Source organism: Idiotropiscis lumnitzeri, chromosome 7 (genome assembly GCF_059441095.1).
Source record: "Idiotropiscis lumnitzeri isolate Australia: NSW breed Sydney's pygmy pipehorse chromosome 7, RoL_Ilum_1.0, whole genome shotgun sequence".
Taxonomy (NCBI): domain Eukaryota; kingdom Metazoa; phylum Chordata; class Actinopteri; order Syngnathiformes; family Syngnathidae; genus Idiotropiscis; species Idiotropiscis lumnitzeri.
This window is the reverse complement of record NC_142397.1, coordinates 8,275,990-8,294,754: the sequence shown is the minus strand read 5'-3', so window position 1 is coordinate 8,294,754 and position 18,765 is coordinate 8,275,990. Positions and strand designations below refer to the sequence as shown.

Here is an 18,765-nt window from a genome sequence, read left to right as displayed (position 1 = left end):
AAATTAAAATTTTTTTGTTAGTTGCCAAGTACAAACTAGCTAGCGCTAGCGGGAAAATGAAGCTTAAAATTTGCTTCATGAAACAGTTTTTTTGAGTCCTCTAGATGGCACTGTTGGTTTAAAAATGGCAAGTCAGTGTGCAGAGAGTGCCATCTACTGGAGTCCAATAATACTACAACTGGTTCATGAAGCAGATTTGAAGCTTCATTTACTCATCACTAGCGCACTCATGATTTTGATCCTCATTCAATTTAGATGACAGATATTTAGATAAATGTTTGTCCACATCTTTGTTTTCTATTTTGCTTTATCAAGTACACATGTCATAAAAGAAAAAAATAGATGGAAACTATAAAATCAGTTGAGGGTTAACCCCCCAAAAAAATAATCAAACCATATATTTTGGATTGTTCAAGTCAATTTCGGCAAATGCTCATTTGTAAGCACGGTAGCACGTAGCGTCCCATTAGTTTGATGGATTTTTCTTAAAAATCAAAGTCTAAAGTCGCCGCGTCAAAAGGGCTTAATTGACGCAAGAACTACCCGGCAAAACACTTGATTGATAATTCTCAACTGCCGATCACGATAAAGGACACCTTTCACATAAGATAGGAGTTATCCGATCCAATTTCGCAACGTTAATTAATGACACTTCCTATCGTTTCTCCACCCTCCGATTAAGTGCGTCTTAAGTGGCGATAAGTACCGACTATTTGAAAAGAAAAGGGGCAATATTTCTTATCTTATGATGCGGCACTGCAAACCAAGCAGCCAGTTTTACAACATGTTTCTCCTAATTGGATATTGATTGCGGAAAAGATAAAGATAAATGAATGATATTTCGGCCCTTTAACGAAAAGCGGGGTCAGGTCAGGTGAGCTCAAACCTGAAGACCTCAGTGCAGGCTTCACCGTGGAATGAAAGATATTTTCTAATATGCAGATTGTCTGTTCAGCGACGGGCAGTAAATCATTGCAACAATTGCCACGTAAATCTGGGTGCGAAAGCCTCCTGCGGGCTTTTAATTACGACGTTCCGTTCCGGAGCGCAGCGTGGGAGGAAACATGGAAGCGAAAGGGAGCCTTAGCAAATGTCATGAAGATTTGTTTTGGAGAATTGTGTTAATGATGGAATGAATTTCCTATCGCTGGACATGGGATCAGAAACCGCAGGGCACTGTACCTTTGCAGCGAAAGCTTTTCACGGCTGGATCACGGAATGCCTTGTCGTAGCATTTATCTGTGCGCAGCATGCTGTTGTTAATACATTAGCTTGACTTCAAAGCTCATAATAGTCGCATATATCAAAACAAATCTGGCTGGACTCCTGCAAGGTGCCGGAAACAAATGGCTAGTTTGATTCGATTATTCACCATTATTCATAACATTTGCTCTGACCTGGAACAGTAAGAGCCTATTTGCGGGGTAGGGACCTTATGCCCAGATTAATATTTAGAGCGTTTGAGTCGAAAAATGCATTAATATTTCAGACACTGACATATGTTAGGAATGTGAAACAGTCTCTTCCAGGAAGCTATTCGTACCCCAGCCAACAGGAAGGCTTTCAAACTATTAATCATTGCAAGCTTTGAGCTCTTGCCATCGTAGGGTCAAGTAAGAGTTGGTAGAGAGAAGGTGTCCACTTCATGGACTGGTTTTACAAATTGTGATAGACCGATACGCTTTTTTCTTTCCAGGGCTGATACAGATTATCAGTAGTCATGGAGGCCGATATTTGAAGCCGATATTCATTTTTTGAAAAAAAGGGTTCAAATGTTTTTTTTTGTTTTTTTTTAAATAAAAACTCCAAAACTTGACTTAGTTGAAATGTCTTTAAGCACATATATATGAAACTTTAGAGTGCTTTAAAGCAGCTGCCCCAAAAAACCTGGATACATGGTAGAAAATGGACGGCTTGATGGCTGGAACTGAAGCTGTGAGTGTTTCACATCAATCTTCAATAAAAGTATCATAAAAAAAAAAAAAAAAGATTTCCCTTTGGGGTTTGACATTTAAAGATGATGTCGAAATGAGCCGAATCATGAAAAGACAAAAAAAAATCCGATCTGCATTCCAGGTAAATATGCTTTAAAGACATGCAAGTACATCAAGTGCTTGTCCTCCCACGGTCGGCGTGTCGTAAAATGTCGACATCTCTAGAGAAATGTAATGAACTCAAACCAGAAACAATTTCACCGCCGTTGTTTTGTCTCGCTCGACTCAATGCCATCTGCTCTCCCTGAAATATCGTTTAACATGAAAATATTTAACAATTGTTTTCAAAAGACCTCCAGTATGAGCGCCGATGCTTTCAAACAAGATAAACAAAATCACCCCCCCCCCTTGCGTAAACAACCCTTTCAGCTTTCAGATTCAATGCCGTCTCAGTAAAAGGATGCATTTCTCTCGATGGATTCCAAACATTCTGATTCAATCGACTCAAGTCTTGTTTCAAATCACTTGCTGTCACTAGATACCTTTAGTGGTGATGACAAAAAGTCCTAAGAGAGTTTTTTTTTTTGTATGCGCCTTGATTAAATCAAATTGATATTTAATCATGTAATGTTTGCTTTGAAGGATGTTGATAAATTGATCGTGACAGAGCAACGCTGAGGTCATCTTTCCCAGATATACACTTTGCCGCCGTCTTAATTGGTTTGGTTGTTTAGTTATGGCTGCATTTTCATCCGCTCAACAGGAAGTTTTCCCAGGATGTTTCTATTCAAAATCAGTTTCGGGTTAGTTTGAAGTGACAGAACAGAACAGAAAAATCTTGCAATGCAATTGATGGATATGTTTCTGAACTGAGATAAAATTCAACATCAAATGCTAATTCAAAAGATTTTTTAGTCAGTCAGTGGGAACTTTGAATAAAGTCCCAGCTGGCTGATTAACAGCGCAAACAATGCGGTCAATTGTAGCTTAAATAAAACATTAATTCAATCCATAAAACATACATTTTCAAAAACATAGTCCCTGCCTCCCAAAGACGTATTTGTACGTCTTAGTCTTTTTTTTTTTTTTTCATCATAGCTCCGTGTTTTTATAGCATTAGAACACGATATTCTGTCGGCCTCGCAAAATCAATCAAAATCCAGTTAAACACTGGAATTGAAGGGTTTTTATATATTCTATTCAGTATTATTTTCCATTGCATTAACTTCTCTTATCTAATTTATATATTTATCTGAATTATTGTTGTATTGCACTGGAGAGGGGAGCTCTCTAATCTCGTTGCACACTTGAGTACAATGACAATAAAGGGATTTCTGATTCTGATTCTGATTCTTTTCTCGAGTGAAAATTTCTGGGATTAAATGAGTTAACATACACGCGAATGCACATTGACTGAAGAGGACGTGAACTCGAACCACATGGATGCGCCGGTACTCGACAGAGGAATCCAGCGGTTGCAACATTTTAGTGGCACTTAGCTGCAAACGGCGTAATTAGTGTTAAGTAGCGCTTATGTGCCCGTGTGTTAAAAACAAGAGATGGCGATATGGTAATTGTGTGAGTGGACTACTTCACTAAAACACTTTTAACACGTTAATTAAATGCGGTTTGATATATTTCACACAATGCGGCGTGGATGGTAAATAAATGAATCCCTGTGGTGGAAGAAGACGCGACAAATGAAGAGAAACGGGATCGTAGAAATGATCGCGGGCCCTTAAAGCAACATTAGACGCTGGCGGCATGATATTCTTGATGGGTTAAATGGGATCATTTTACGTTCGAGACAAAACGGTACAATGTTTCCTGGTTGTGGCTAAGAAGTTTTTATTGACACAACTGCCGGGCATTCATGATCGCTCTTTGTAAGAAGTCCTTTATTGACCTTTTCATCATGCTTGAATAAGGCTGGAACAAAAAGCGAGTGTTGCCTGTTGATGAGTCGAAACACAATTAATACAATGGGAAGGAGGAGTCGGTCCGTATGCGGCGAGCGGTTGTCTTGCTTCAGGGTGAAAAACACTCGCTGACTAAATGAGATACTGCATTATTAGTCAAAGGCGTTATTTGAGGACGTGACATTTAATTTGGTGTTCAGCAGCAGTATTTACATGAGTTGATGAGAGGTTTGACTGGATGTTAGTGGTATTATCATCAAAGCAGGGTTGTTTTTGGCAGGCGTTTGAGATTTAGTTTTAGTTTTAGTCATTTGGATGAAAATACTTATTAGTTTTCGCCATATTTAGTCATTCCTATTCGTGATAGTTTTACACTGGTTTTAGTCATGAAAATTCCAAAATGTTTTAGTCTAGTTATATATATATATATATATATATATATATATATATATATATATATATATATATTTGTTTTTTTTGCGCTTCAGTCGACTAAAACCAGACTAAAACATTTGTGTGTGTGTGTAAGTGTGTGTGTGCGTGTACTTAAACAAAGTGGACCTCACAATTGGCAAAGACGAGTATGCGTGTAGGTGTGTGTGTGTGTGTATGATTCTTAGCTGTGAAAATAAGAATAATCAACCAATGTACGCCTCAGTTTACGACGACATATTTGCACCTTTTGCCAACGTCACCTACAAAGTTATGCAAAAATGAGTCATTATAACGCCCTCTGTGCCGCATACGTCAATGCCGTCCTCATTCGCTTGCCTAACTGAGAATGCGACAATGACCTTTTCCTCCTTGAGAAGGTCGATCAAATGACTAACGCATACATGAAGACTACATGACCAACTCCACGTGGCGCAAGCAACATCACCGTCCTCATTCCTACAGGAGACAAGGTTAATTCACACATTCACGAAAATTGGCATTGGCAAAAGGTTGCGTTTGCTGTTGGAATAGAGGCGGAGATTTCAGTGCATGACATTTATCCTCAGGAGGATAGTCAGGTCAGTTCAGTAAAACTGTTCTTTGATTGTGTTGAAGCTTGAAATTAGTGATAGACTGATTATCAGTTGGGCCGATTATCGGGCCGATATTTGGCATTTTGCGGATTATCAGGCTTTTTTTTAACTTTCAAAGCCGATAAATTAAAAGCTGGTCTATTTGGGCTCATGCAGCACACACACACTCTCTCTCTCTCTCTCTCTCTGCTGTGCTGGTGGCCCTGCCTGCAGAAGCAGATTGGCCCGCCCATAACACCATCTGATTGGTTCCTTGTGCAGTGAGTAGCAGCCAGCTATAATCTTTATCAGATGTCCCACTCTTTCCTTGAACCTGTGTCCCGATATTTGTCTCTGTATTTTTTATGCTGATTCAGGAAAACATCTTTCATTTTTTTTAGAGCAGGGCAATGACTCTCTCAAATGCAAAAAAATAAAAAATAAAATGAATATATATATATATATATATATTATTTTATTACAAATGGCAGGCAAGCATGTATTATTCCTGACATCAATGTTATTTACAGTTCGCATGCCTTCTGTCCGCTTCCACGGAGAACATTACCTTTTCCATTTCTCAGCTGATTGAGTCTCAGCAATGGGGGCAATATGAAATTGACATAAGCGGCAGAGGGAAATTAATTAAATCGCATTCATTTTCAGGCACAATGAGTGCACTCCAAAGCCGTTTGAATGACAAGGTGCATCTTGAGTTCATGCAGGGCAAGGTTGATGAGTTTTTTTTTTTAAACTACTACCTAAATTGCTTTAAATATTGGAAAAGAAATTCCGCCGGAGCAACAAACACAAAATTGAATCCTGTCTCACCTAGATAATATTTTTCATCAAGGCCGAACCCCGAGGAATGCCGAGTAAGGACTTATACTGTTTGCTGAGAAAGATGAAGTGACGATTGGCTGTAAGGACAAGGTGAAATGAGAAGAACGCCACAAGTCAAAACAACTCCACTAGAGAAAAACAAACCTTTCTAATAAAGTGGAAAAAGAAAAACAAATCATGCAAGCCTGTATTTGAGCTGCTCTTCGGCGATGAAACTTTTTTTTTTTTTTTAAGAATAGAAGAAATAATTAGCGGCACATGGTATGTTGAGCTTGGAGCTCCAACTTGCTAATAACAAAGCACAGAGGGCATGCCGGCGTCTTGACAAAGAATAATGGGGATTAACTTAGATAACAGCCTCAGCCTTACACAAAATTTCACTCCATAATTAATACATAATAGCCTGTAGGCCGACATTAAAAATGAGGGTCAAAAATAACATTAGCTTAAATGAACAGGACAACCTCTCAAGTTGAACGGCCCTGCAGTCGCGCCATTGGGAAAGGAAAGGAAACAAAAATCCCATTGTGTCAGAAAATTGGGAAAAAAAAAGAAGAAAAATTAAAAAAAAGAAAGATTGAAGACATTGAAATTTGATGAGCTGAGGAGCTCCGTTCAACCGGCATCAAAGGATAAATTCGTATGGGTCTATTATTATCAAGGGTGGCCCAAAAGTCACGCTACATTTCATTTAAAATAAAAATAAAAATTAATTTCAGGTATCATTTGGACAGATGTGGGCTCATTAACATTTGGCAGTTGAGTCATTAACGTTTTTTGTAAGAATATTATTCCCTTGCTGATGGCTCTCGCTAATTAACACTGGAGCAGTGTTGCAAAAATTGCCACCTGGTAAGAGGGTTTGTTCAAGACGGAGGTTCAGCGCCCCGTTTGATTTTGTGATCATCACACTCAAAACGGGATGTGTTCTTCACAAATCATCTACTGTAGCAGAAAGCCGCTGAGTTTCACCACTTGACAAAAACGTTGAAGTCCCAGAGCAAGCGTTCGGGCAAAGTCAGACCAAAAACACATTTCATGTTGATAAAAGAATAAAGAACAGGCAAGATAGGTGCAAGACATTTGACATTTCTACTGTCCGTGCTCTTGGTCAATAACCAGAGCTGGGCACTTGACCCCTTTTTGCCGGTCAGTTCCTCGCCCTCCGGCCGCGATCTTGTTACCGTTCCGGCCTCGACCCTCCGGCCTTTTTTATAAATGAAGTTTCTCATTCACTCCAAACTTTCTCTCTGCTGCTGGATTTTGGCTTTCAGCTTGTAGAGTCCCGAATCCGATTCTTTTGAGGAGCATCTATGTCCAGTTGTTCTCAGTTGTCTGTGTAAGGAGTAGGATATATCGTTGCATAAGTCTAGAGTGCCCTCTTGTGGCTGATTGTGAAATTACATTTTTTTTTCCACATATAAGTTGCTCCAGAGTATAAGTTGCAGGATCAGCCAACCTGCGTAAAAACTGCAACGACTGAAGCCGTAAAGTCAAATGCCGATGGCCTTGCATCCTTTCGAATGAAACAGTCGGAAAAAAAAATACGGAGGGCGTGATTTTTGGGGCGCACTGCATCTCACACGTTTAAGAAGGTATTTTGGTTTTAATTTACTGTCCAATTCTTTTGTATATATAAGTATGAAAGATAATTCCAATGATCGTAGCTTGCACGCAGCAGCATTTATTCAAACCAACTCCCTCAATCCTCCTTATCCACACGACAAAATGATCTACAGACTCAAGTTGTTGTTTTCCTTTTCAGCATCTTTCCGAGCTTCTGAACAGCGGCTTAAAGGATGAGCGGGAGAAAATCGGGTGCAAGACTTTTTTTTTTAGGATCCGCAGACGCTTCTTTTCTCCAAAGGAAGGACTAGACTCCACCGAGGGTTTTAAAAGCCATGAAGAATGTGGACATAAAAGAAGAATAGACACAGGAGGCACATTTGTATTTAATTCAGTGATTCTTTCAAGTACCACTCAAGGAAGTCATATTGCACTTTGAGTATCCCAGATTTATAGATTTGTATTTGGAATTTGGAAGTTATGTTGGGAGACGATCTCAAAAAGCTTCGTTGGGCTAGATGTGCGCGCTATGATGCCCTCAAGCAACCGACACGCAGTGAGGTGAGATCGGTGCTAGTTAAGTCCGGTTTTATTGCTAACGCCAGTCCAATAAAATAAATGGATTTTTTTTCTCCGCACTGAAGATCTTTGTTTGAAAGTAGTGAAGCCATGCAAGTGAAAAAAAACAAAAACATTTCAAAATATTTTTCTTTTACTTAACTGGTAAGTGCTTGGTGCTTAGGCATCAAGCGCTCCAATAGGAAAGAACGGAGTCGATTGCGAGTGCTGAGTGAACTACATTTTTTTTTATTCATATCACACTGCAAAAAAGAACTAAAACCACTAACCATAAAACCCAACAATGCGGACAATCGAATTCCGTGGACGTGAAAAGCAACAAAGTAAATATGCGGAAAAGGTGCGCAGGTGGGGGTTGCATTGAGCAAAGAAAAAAGTTTCCAGTTGGGCGAACGCAAGCGCGTGGCACTTTACCTTTTTTGCCGAGATCAAATCAATGCAACGCAGTCGCTGCCAGGCCCGATCTTGTGCTCGGCTAACCTTCAAATGGCATTAGGGGTCCCATCAACATATGATGAGTCACTGGCAACCTGATGTGATTTATTCAATCCCGCAGAGTAGCTTGGGCGGTGGGGAACAAATCACTTAGATGGAAGCCACGGAGCATAGACTGAGTGCCAGTGCGACTGAAAATGTGTCTGCCTGCACAAGCGTGTGTCCTTTTATCATTCTTTGTGCCTACCATCCATCAGCTTGGGTACAACAAGCCTCCGTGTGTGTGTGGGCGTGTGTGTGTGTGGGTGGATCCCGTTTGTATGCTATATAAAGAAGGTGCTGAGAGGCCACATGATGTTGGCTGTTTGGTTGCATTCTGTAAAAGGCAACCTTTCAAAGCCGTTCTCTGCTTTTTAGTATTTAAACCATGGTTTGGTTGGAATCGCTTCTCTCAAAAAGAGCAAATGGTTCACATCTACAGCTTGGTTTCGTCACTATCGGTTTCATCATGGCACGGCGTGAGACAGAAATTTTAAAAAATTCTCTTAATTGGTGCCAAGATGACACTGGTTAGCATTTTTAGGACACTTTTCTAGATTTTTTTTTTTTGCAGTGATTCAGAATCTGACATCGTTTTTTTTTTCTCCAGTACATAATGTTTTCATAATATTAATAATAATATAAAACCCAATAATTGGAGGTGGCATGGTGGTCGACTGGTTAGCACGATGGCCTCACAGTGCAAAGGTCGTGGGTTCGGTTCCGGCTCCGGCCTTCCTGTGTGAAGTTTGTATTTTCTCCCTGTGTCTGAGTGGGTTTTCTCCGGGTACTCTAGTTTTCTCCCACATTCCAAAAACAGTTTGTTGTGAAGTTGCATTCTCACAGCCATTTGTCATTGGTGTTACAGCTGGGTTGTACCGTATTTTCCGGATTATAAGGAGTGACTTTTTCCCTCGATTTTGAACCAATACAACGGTGCGGCTTTTCTGTGGATTTTTCTTTCACCGGCAGGGACGCTCTAGAGTTCAGAAAAACGCTAAATAAATCTCGATATTTTTTTTTCTCTCTCATGGGTCTGTTCTGTTTTAATTAGCGAAGTTGGTGCCGTGTTAAAAGGCACTGTTTTAACAATCTGTTTTTGTACCTTTATGTGCATTCACAGTACAAAATCGTTCTGTACTTGCAGTAAACTAGTGATGGGTAAATGAAGCTTCAAATCTGCTTCATAAACCAGTTGTAGTATTTTTGGACTCCTGTAGATGGCACTCTCTAATTAACATTGGGCTGAAAGCACACTGACTAGAGGACTCAAAAATACAACTGGTTCATGAAGCAGATTTGAAGCTTCATTTTCCCGTCACTACAGTAAACAACAAATTTTTTTTCTACGTAAAAAACTGCGGCTTATAGCCTGGTGTGGCTTGAATATCGGGTTTTTTTACCCAAAAGGAGTTGCTGCAGTTTATATACAGGTGCGTTTTATAATCCGGAAAATATGTTATGTGAATCTGTATATTTTGCCGTACAGAATACGGTCCAATTTTTATTGGAATGAATTGAAAGGAATTCAGTGACATGGATTTAAATAAAACATTAAAATCATTACTTAATAATTTTACACGTCAATATACACTTGACATTTTGAGTGACTTTAGGAGGCACATTTTTCCAAAACCATTAAAAATAAATAAAATAAAAATAGAGCAAAGCCACCAAAATGAAGACACAAGGCGACCAAATCTGTGTGCGGGCACGACTCGAAAGAAATGCGCAAAAAAGTTGCAGGTGAACTGCGCCATGTTGATGGGTGTCTTGAGATGATTCAAGGGAAACAGATTAGCCAATGGAGCGCGGTGGCAGATCGTTCGTCAGGGGTGTCTCGAGCAAAGATAAATGAAGTGCCAATGGGGTAAGCAGACAGAAGGAAGCGACGCTCGCAGGAAATAAGAGCCAACAAAGCAGTGAAATGAGAGCCAACAACGGAAAGACAGCAATAGTTAAGAACAATGGAAGACTGCAAGGGAGCAATAACATGACCTAAAATTCACTTTAGATTCCAAAGTGAATTACTTGCACTTAATATGCATGTATTAACATCGTATTATCTACTACAGTATATGCATATTTAATCGAACATGCCCTTCTTAAGGACGCCGTGCATTTATCACTGGTTGTCCTTATACGGCACGATTCATCATTTAAATTCACAGATTTCTTTTCTTTTTTTTTTTAAGTGAATTTAATTCTGCTACATTATAAATACAGGATATGTTTGAAGATAAGGATATCAAAAGCTGCACTGGCAATCGTAGAGGTCTGAAAAGAAGGTTGTTATAGGATTCTATTAACTGGCAAATGCCGTACGTTTTCCAATAAGAGTTACTGACTTCCAAAGAGAGCCATTTTCTTTTTAACATTTCTTTAAATGGAATTTATGACGACGACACACTCTGTGTGTGGGGTCTGTAAGGTCAACAGTTTTCCATGCTGCTACAAACAATCAGCAACAGGATAAAAAGATAAGAAAGGAAGTGGCAGAGATCTATAATTTAGTGAATGACGGTTTACAGGACAATATAAAATAGTCGATATTTAAATTAAATATACAACTTGTACACAATATTACGATGGACTTGGCGTCATTATAGAAATACACATTAATAAAAGTATAGCAGCCACTAAATATCGAGGTACTGTTGTTGAGGTCCCTATATGTGAAAATATTTGCCACTTTATTTCACTTTAAACTGTCTAAGTAACTAATACACAGTACAATTAATATAGTACATCAATAAATTCTCCCAACCAGAAGATTATAATCTTCAGGTTTTATCGCCTCTATTTAAAAGAAGTGCCGATTAATTCCCAGAGCATTTTTGAGGCTGTAAATCGAGACGTTCTTGTCTTGTCTTGCCGACTCAGCCTTAGACGCTGTTATAAACCGCCCAAAAGGGTTTGCGTAAAAAGGCGACGGGTCTTCCATATCAGCGCGTTGTTAAGGTTAGAGGTCACGTGAGGCAGCACATTTCGCTGTCATAGTTAAACGAAAGCCAGAAATAAACAAACTAATTTAGAGTCCCAGTAGGCTCATTTAGCACTCTGACCTTTGCACCATTTTTATTCGCTCGCTGTACTGAAGAAACTGCTTTTTTACGCCAATGGCGCGAAGAATCCTTGGTTGTTTTGAGCTTTTAGGAAGCTTATTTTTATGGACTGAATGATTCCATTCGATAATGGAGGGAAGCAACCGTGAAAGTTTTGATTATATTAGATCTGTCCGACTTTGAAAAGTTCTTCCAACGGGACACTCTGGACCAGTCGACGACAGACCACACAGGTGGAATTAATTAAAGCAAAAAAATATCTTATTTTGAAAAGTGACAGGCTTCTCCCCGTTCCTTCCATCCACGAGTGACTCGTAACTTGTGGTGCAACGGATCATCTTTGACCCGTGATGCGTATGGATTAAGCACACGGTTCGACCCGGGGACGATCCAAGGAATGGTTGGGGGAAAAAAACAGCGCAAGGCAACATGATTAGTCCGCAATCTGTGTAATAGCAATAGAAGAAGTTGAAATCTCACATGGATCACGTAAAACGCATGTATGGGAGCATTTTTGCAACTTGAGGTTAAACGAGCCCTCAAATTAATGAGAAAGGATTTTTATCTCTTGTCCCGACACCGTCATTTCAGACAGCCATGTCAAGGAAGCTACAAACATTCTGAACGACCACGCCGCCTCCGCAATGGCCAACTTCAAAATAAAGCTTAAGAACATTACATTGTGTCATTGACGCCAATGCAATAGCCTTAGCAGACCTTTACTTTGAAGTTGGCCTTCATGGTGACGTAACGGCTACCTTGACTTCCGATTTCGACCTTTCAGCTTTGCTCTATAGTAGTTTTAATTGACGTGACATAGTTGCCACCAACATCAACACAACACCATACGGAAATCATATTCAGTTTCGGACGCCAACAAACCGCTAGTTAATTACGCCGTCGTTGTTATCTCCGTTGCTATTGGCTACTACTGGCTAGCATCTAGCTGTTAGCATTCGCGACAAGTACCTCCCCAACACCGGTTGCTGGTGTCGGGACGAGATAGGGACGGGTTGCTAGATGTGGACAGGGTCCTTCGGAGGCTGCGCGCTTGCTAATGACGTCACGCGTAACACGTATTTTTCAAATATATTTCTTCCGTGTCTCTAAACTCACTATGCAGTGTTTGGCTGTAACAATAAGGTGGAAGGCAGGGACGCACCTATAAAATTTTCAGTGGGCAGGCAAGGGTGGCACAACATCTCACTGCCCATAGAATCGCGAGCACGTTTAGCCGTGTGCATTTTTTTTTTTTGTCAAAGCTGCTATTAATTGATTACAGTTTTCATCTTCCGGGTAAGCCTATCCTCCATATCTCAACCTTTAAAATGGCAGACAAGCAAATACGGATCACATGATCAAAAACTATCAATAAGATTGAAATCAAGTTTGAGGATGGTTTGAACTACAAAAAAAAGGGTGTTACAGTTTAAGGAAATTTGGGGTCAAACTTCAAACAGTAAAAAAAGCACGGAGGAGCATTCTATCTTCAAGGTAGCACTGCAATGTTATTTTTTTTTCTTTTGTGGCTACAGTATTGCTTGTACTTTTGCGGCTCAGTAAGAATAATGCATAAGCTTTAGAGATGAGTCACTAAGGGGACACCAGCGCTTCCTTGCGTCTCCATTATGTTTCGGACTGCCTGGGAGAGAGCGATGCGGGGGGATTATTTATGTGTAGAAACAAAAGCAAGAGGAGGGGTGAAAAGAAGTGAATACTGTGAAAAAATGTCAAAGCATGGACGCGGCCGACTTGTGATGAGCTATGAATTAGCCTGAAGTGAATCGTCTCTGCGGTGCTGTGATGAAAACAGCATTTTGAACTCCTATAGGACAATTACAGTCACATACTATAATTAGCTTTTACATTTAGTTGGTTCATGATCAGAAATAGGAGGACCGTACGAGTCCACCTCGTTCCCGGAACTAATGTACCGCTTGTGACTAATTATCGTAGTTAAAATCTACTGTGTTGACCTTTTCCAGTTCCATAAAAATAAGGTAAATGCAGCCTGAAGCACTGATTATAGTGTAGATGTTTTCCAAGGCTGAACCCATTTATTCAATAAATGGCAGTCATGTCCACAATCACCCGCAGATCTAACACAGCGGTGTCAAACTGGCCACATCGTAGTTATGGTTTCCCTCAGAGGGCCGTTATGACTGAAACCATATAAATAAATAATCACCTTACGTTATCGCATACACACAACAAATTGATGGAACTCCAGTTTGGAACTCAAAAGCCAGGAAGTAATTGTTTGTTCAACAATTTATTTTAAAAGGGGAGGTTTGGTAACAAATAAATGTCAATATCTCATATCACAATGTTAAAAGTGAAGAAAATGTGCTTAAAACAGGAAGTTGACGCACTTCGCGGGCCATATAAAATGAGGTCGCCGGCCAGATCTGGCCCCCAGGCCTCAAGTTTGACACCTGTGCTTTAGCGCAATATCACAAACAATTTAAATGATGAAGAAATTCACCAAACGCTGGCTCTCGACCAAGATGTGCGCCACCACAAAATTTGTCGAAAGTCGAGAAAAGACGCAATTAACGTGAGCAGAGGCAAAGAAGGCAAGCGAAAATGAGGGAAGCTACTGTCAACACGCAGCATGTGGCTTGTTTTCAAACACATTCAATTCGACTTTGAATAATGAGGCCACGGTGTCGTAACGTATCACTGTCTCCGCTTAACATCATCCATCCATCCAATTATTGATGGGAACAAAGAAGAACAAAAAAGTCACTTTGTTGCAGGTGCACAATATATCTGTACGGTGCCAACTTCTTTAGTCCAACACGATCCATTCTTGGGAGCAGGTGGGCTTTAAAGGGACGCTTGATTGACGTTAACATTATCAACACTTATATCATAGGTTTGCATGTAAAAATGACATCCGTATTAAAATGCTCCCGCCTCGAAAAGACTCTGTCGTAATTTAAGGATTTTTTTGTTGATGAGATTTTCGACAAATTGGCACGCCCCCTTTTGGAGTTTGGCTTGTTATTTTTTTGGCGGTTTCAGCGTTGACGAGAGGCAGGCGAGGTCATATTGCTCACATCGTCAGTTCTGTTGTCTAAAGTGGCGACCGATCGCCACAAAAATTCAAATGCACATGACTCCTCTTGTCCACTTCAAGCTGTGAACGTGTAAAAGCGTTCTACACAATAGTTTAGATTTATTGACAACCACCGAGAGCTCATGTGATCACCTCCACAAAATCAAAAATACCGTGCCGATCGCTTCTCGTGGTCCAGAGCAACATTGCGCACAATAACCCCGACCGGTTATATTTTGAACATTTAACTTTGCTCCACATGAATTTTGATGCCAGTTTTTGGACTTCATATGCAATCAAAGTACAATGAATTCCAATGGAGTGTTTGTAATCTGTCCCTTTCGTAACTCTTGTAGTACCGAGGCGGAGCTGAAGGGGGAGTGGTCATATTTCTCTTTAAAACTTTTCAAGTCGTCAATTATTTCCTCATTTCTCCCAAATAAAAAAAGATAACGATAATTAATTTCACTTTCCCGATCCAAAAATATTTAAACTGAGCTCGGGCAAACGACTTTAAGGGTTCGACTTTATCCATTTCAAAACATTAATAAAATCTTGCTTTGCTTACCAGAGAAGTGAAGATGTACGTGTAGTAGACTGACAGCATCCCCAGCTCTGACGCCTGCATGCAAAAAAAAAGAAAGAGGAGGAGCAGTGAGAGGAATCATAAGTTAAACATACAAAAAACAAAGTTTAGAGTCTGAACGGAAGCTGTTGAGACAAATTGGAAAGTAGAGAGAGTGAAGGATGTGAAGGGGTGAGAGGTCAGCGAACCGGCGCTCCACTCTGCGGCACACTGATCAAATCGCACTCTTGATAAGAACAGACATTTATTTATCTGACTGCGACTCGGGGGGGGGGGGGCAATTAAATTTCGGAGGTGAATTAGTATGCTGCTCGACAAGTGTCTGACAATTTGATTAAATCAAAGTCACAGCAGACAGCCACCGTGAAGGAGATGGTGAACTTTTTCCAATTGCTGTCATGCTCCAAAATCGGTATTGGCACACAGTCTGCAATCTGATGAGGTCAGTTTCCGGCGGAATCGGCAGCGATGACCTTGAAAAACGTTCGCTTGGATTATTTTGCCATCACAAAAGTGTCGCGTGATTGTCCCATGACAACGATGAAGCATTTGATTGATGGCGACAAATCGATTATTAATTGATCTCGTCATGAAGTTCAATGCTGGGTTGCAACACGCAGACGTAAAGAAGTGTAACATGACGTCACCTGTAGGAAGTCGTAGTAGGGCTGCTTGATGATGAAAAAGAAATATGAATCACGATTATTTTAGTAATAATTGACATCAGGATTATTCAAATGATTATTAATTTTTTGGGGGTCAAAAAAGAAACATTGGAGCATAATAATCGTTTTTTTAACGATTATTCCAATTATGTAATTGTTGAGTGTAGGGCTGTGCAATTAATAGAAATTCAATTATGGTTACGATTATCACACAAGCAGCATTATTTTGCATGGAAACAGGAGGGTAGAACATTCAAAATCTCCAAAAAAAAAAAAGAAAAAGAGAAAATTTTATATCATGTAAATTTAGTCCTATCCTTAGTTTGGCGGCAACAGAAGTCTTGAATATTTATCTTGAGTATTTAGCAGGGACAGAAAAAGTTCACTTCACAGCATATGAGAAACGTGAGGCTAAAACTCATTCAAAATAAATGAAGAAAGACTCCGATGGGTGTTTAAACGCACCGTCGCACAAAAGCTACACAAATCTGCCCTATCTAAAGGAAATAATGCGAAAGGAACGTCAATTGTTGAATGTTTGTTTTAGCAAAGTTTCACACTGCTGCTGATTTTACTACTCCAGGTCGTTGCTGCCGTTTTCTGACTGAATGAGATTACGTTCAACACACCAACTGACCTAAATGGCTTGGGAACGCTAAAAGGCTCGCAGAGGCGAGACCTTTGTCCGATGAGGTTTGCTTGAGGGTGTACAGAAGACAAGTCAGGATCCCTTCGGACAAGATGGACGCACTTATCATCTGAGCCTGGCAAACAACGTCGACGCGAAGCGTTGATATATTTTGCTGTCCACTTGAGAGATGGGATTGCCAGTGTTTCAGCACCTTTGTCTACATGATGTCTCTTGACAGCCAAAGAAATTGGATGGCTCGATAAGAGTGCGAGGGGTTATCCAGTCGTAAGAGCTTGTCGGCGGAGAACGGCTGCAAAATGTTTGGACATTGACTGGGATGGAATTCAGGTATGTCCAGATATACGTTGTGTATATGGCGCTAGTTTACGCTAGCTAGTTTTGTATTAACTCGTATTAATTATCAGCTGAGTAAAAAAAAATATCGTTGACGTCTTTAGCCGTCAATGGCAGTAAATGAGTTAAAAACTCAATTTTGTTGTTCTCTTTGCCAATGCCACACACGTCCAGAAAGTTTGTTTGTTTGTTTGTTTGTTTTCTCACTTATTTCCTCTGTTGCTAGCTTGCTAGCCCCCAAATTCGTCCATCTTGTCAAACCGCTGAGATTTGAGGGTTGGGCTACATGCTGGAATTAGTAAGAAATACTATTAATTACATTTGATTACTGGTTTTATTCTGTCTTATTACATTAACATGAAAAAAGTTTACGAATTTGTGTGTCAGTTGAATTTAAATGACAGGAAACGTTAACTGTTAGATAAAAAGTAACTGCTGGGTAAACAGACACGTTAGCTAGCTAATTATGTCACACGATGTTAGCTTTATTGCTGATACGCCACCATTAGGGCAAAGTGTTTGAATATTAATCAACTGGGATGGAATTCAGGTATGTCCAGACGTCCGTTCTGTTACGTGACGCTAGTGTACGCTAGCTAGCTTTGCATTAAAAACTCCATTGTGTTGTTCTCTTTGCCCATGGCACACATGTCCAGAAAGTCAAACAGAAATATTTTTTCTCTCTCATTTCCTCAGTCTGTCTGTTGCTAGCTTGAATTCGTCCATCTTGTCGAACCGCTGAGATTTGAGCGATGGGCTAAATGCTCTAAATACGATGAAATTAATTCAATACATCAAATATTATTATATTTGATTGCTGATTTGCTTACGTCATATTACATTATTACAGTAATTGCAGGGTAAACACACACATTAGCTTGCTAATTATGTCACATGCTGTTAGCTTAATTGGTGAAGAAAAAAATGTGATAAATGACCAATTAAAAAAAATATATTGATATATTGCTGCTGAGCTAGCTAAGATGTCATTATTAAAATGCTACATATAGCTATAACGCAATTTGGTTTTATTAAATTTATAATCAACATTGTGGTGAGACTTGTTAATTATTATTTAACATAATCAGGCTCAGCCAATAAATAATTTTCACAGGATTGCTGCCAGATTTTCAGGTCTCGGTACGTTTCATTTTTCTCAGAATAATCCCGACTGATTATGAACAGAACTCTTCATTTCCATATACCGAAATTATTCTTATATTATCTTTACTTATGATGGTGGCAACGCCAGCCCCCTTTGCAGGTACGGACGGAGCGGTTGAACGTGATGAAATAGTTACCATTCAGCCGGGCTTGCTGTGAGAACTGTGACAAAATGAGGCAACAAAACAGGGCAGAATGTGACAAAACTTGAAGCCAGGGAAATAAATATGCCTTCCACCCCACTTCAGACCGCCTCCAAGCTTTGTCACGGCCTATTAGGCACTGTCACATTTTGTTGCGTTCACACCGTTTTCTTACGGCTGACTAGGTTTCTTTATCCTTATCGTGACTGCTGTGGAAATTTTTATTTTCTGCTTCAAAATATGGTCCGGCATCCACTGCAATCACAGCCGGGCACGTTTGACCCACGTATGTCAACTGTCTTTTGTCTCACATCCATCCAGTTTTGTCCAATTTGGCGGATATGTGATTGCCGTGGTTGCCAGGATTATCATGAAAAAAAAAAAATGTCTCTTTACTTTTCTCGGGAAATGTATTCATGAATTTTAGAAATGTGAATTTATATATTTACATTTTTTTTTATGTGGCTGAATGTCATATCAAATAATTTGTAGATTCATAGAATAATTTGATCATGAAATTATTGCTTTGCTATTACGTTTATTGTTTTCATGACAGTAAGAAAATTGTTCAACAAAATAAATATTTCTGCAAAATGAAATTCTGGCCTTGTTTTAGGTCCGTTTTTTTTTGTTTTTTTCTTCACCATGGACAACTCAACCACTGCTGCAAAGCAGTACAAATAAACTGAAATACACCAAAGGGAAGGAAAAAAAAACTACCAAGAACTTTTACTGCATCTTCACAGCCAGTGATTTTTTTTTCTTTCCACATTA

The 18,765-nt window shown here is 39.7% G+C and overlaps 1 protein-coding gene across 4 annotated transcripts in view; it reads right to left on the bottom strand.

The window, feature by feature from the left end:
- Positions 1 to 18,765, bottom strand: part of grik4 (glutamate receptor, ionotropic, kainate 4) — a 246,026-nt gene that overhangs the window by 60,522 nt on the left and 166,739 nt on the right. For all 4 annotated transcript variants that reach the window (XM_088300430.1, XM_088300429.1, XM_088300432.1 and 1 more), the window contains one exon: positions 15,017 to 15,070. In XM_088300430.1, the coding sequence (XP_088156556.1) occupies positions 15,017 to 15,070 (54 nt within the window). The remainder of the gene's footprint in view (positions 1 to 15,016; positions 15,071 to 18,765) is intronic.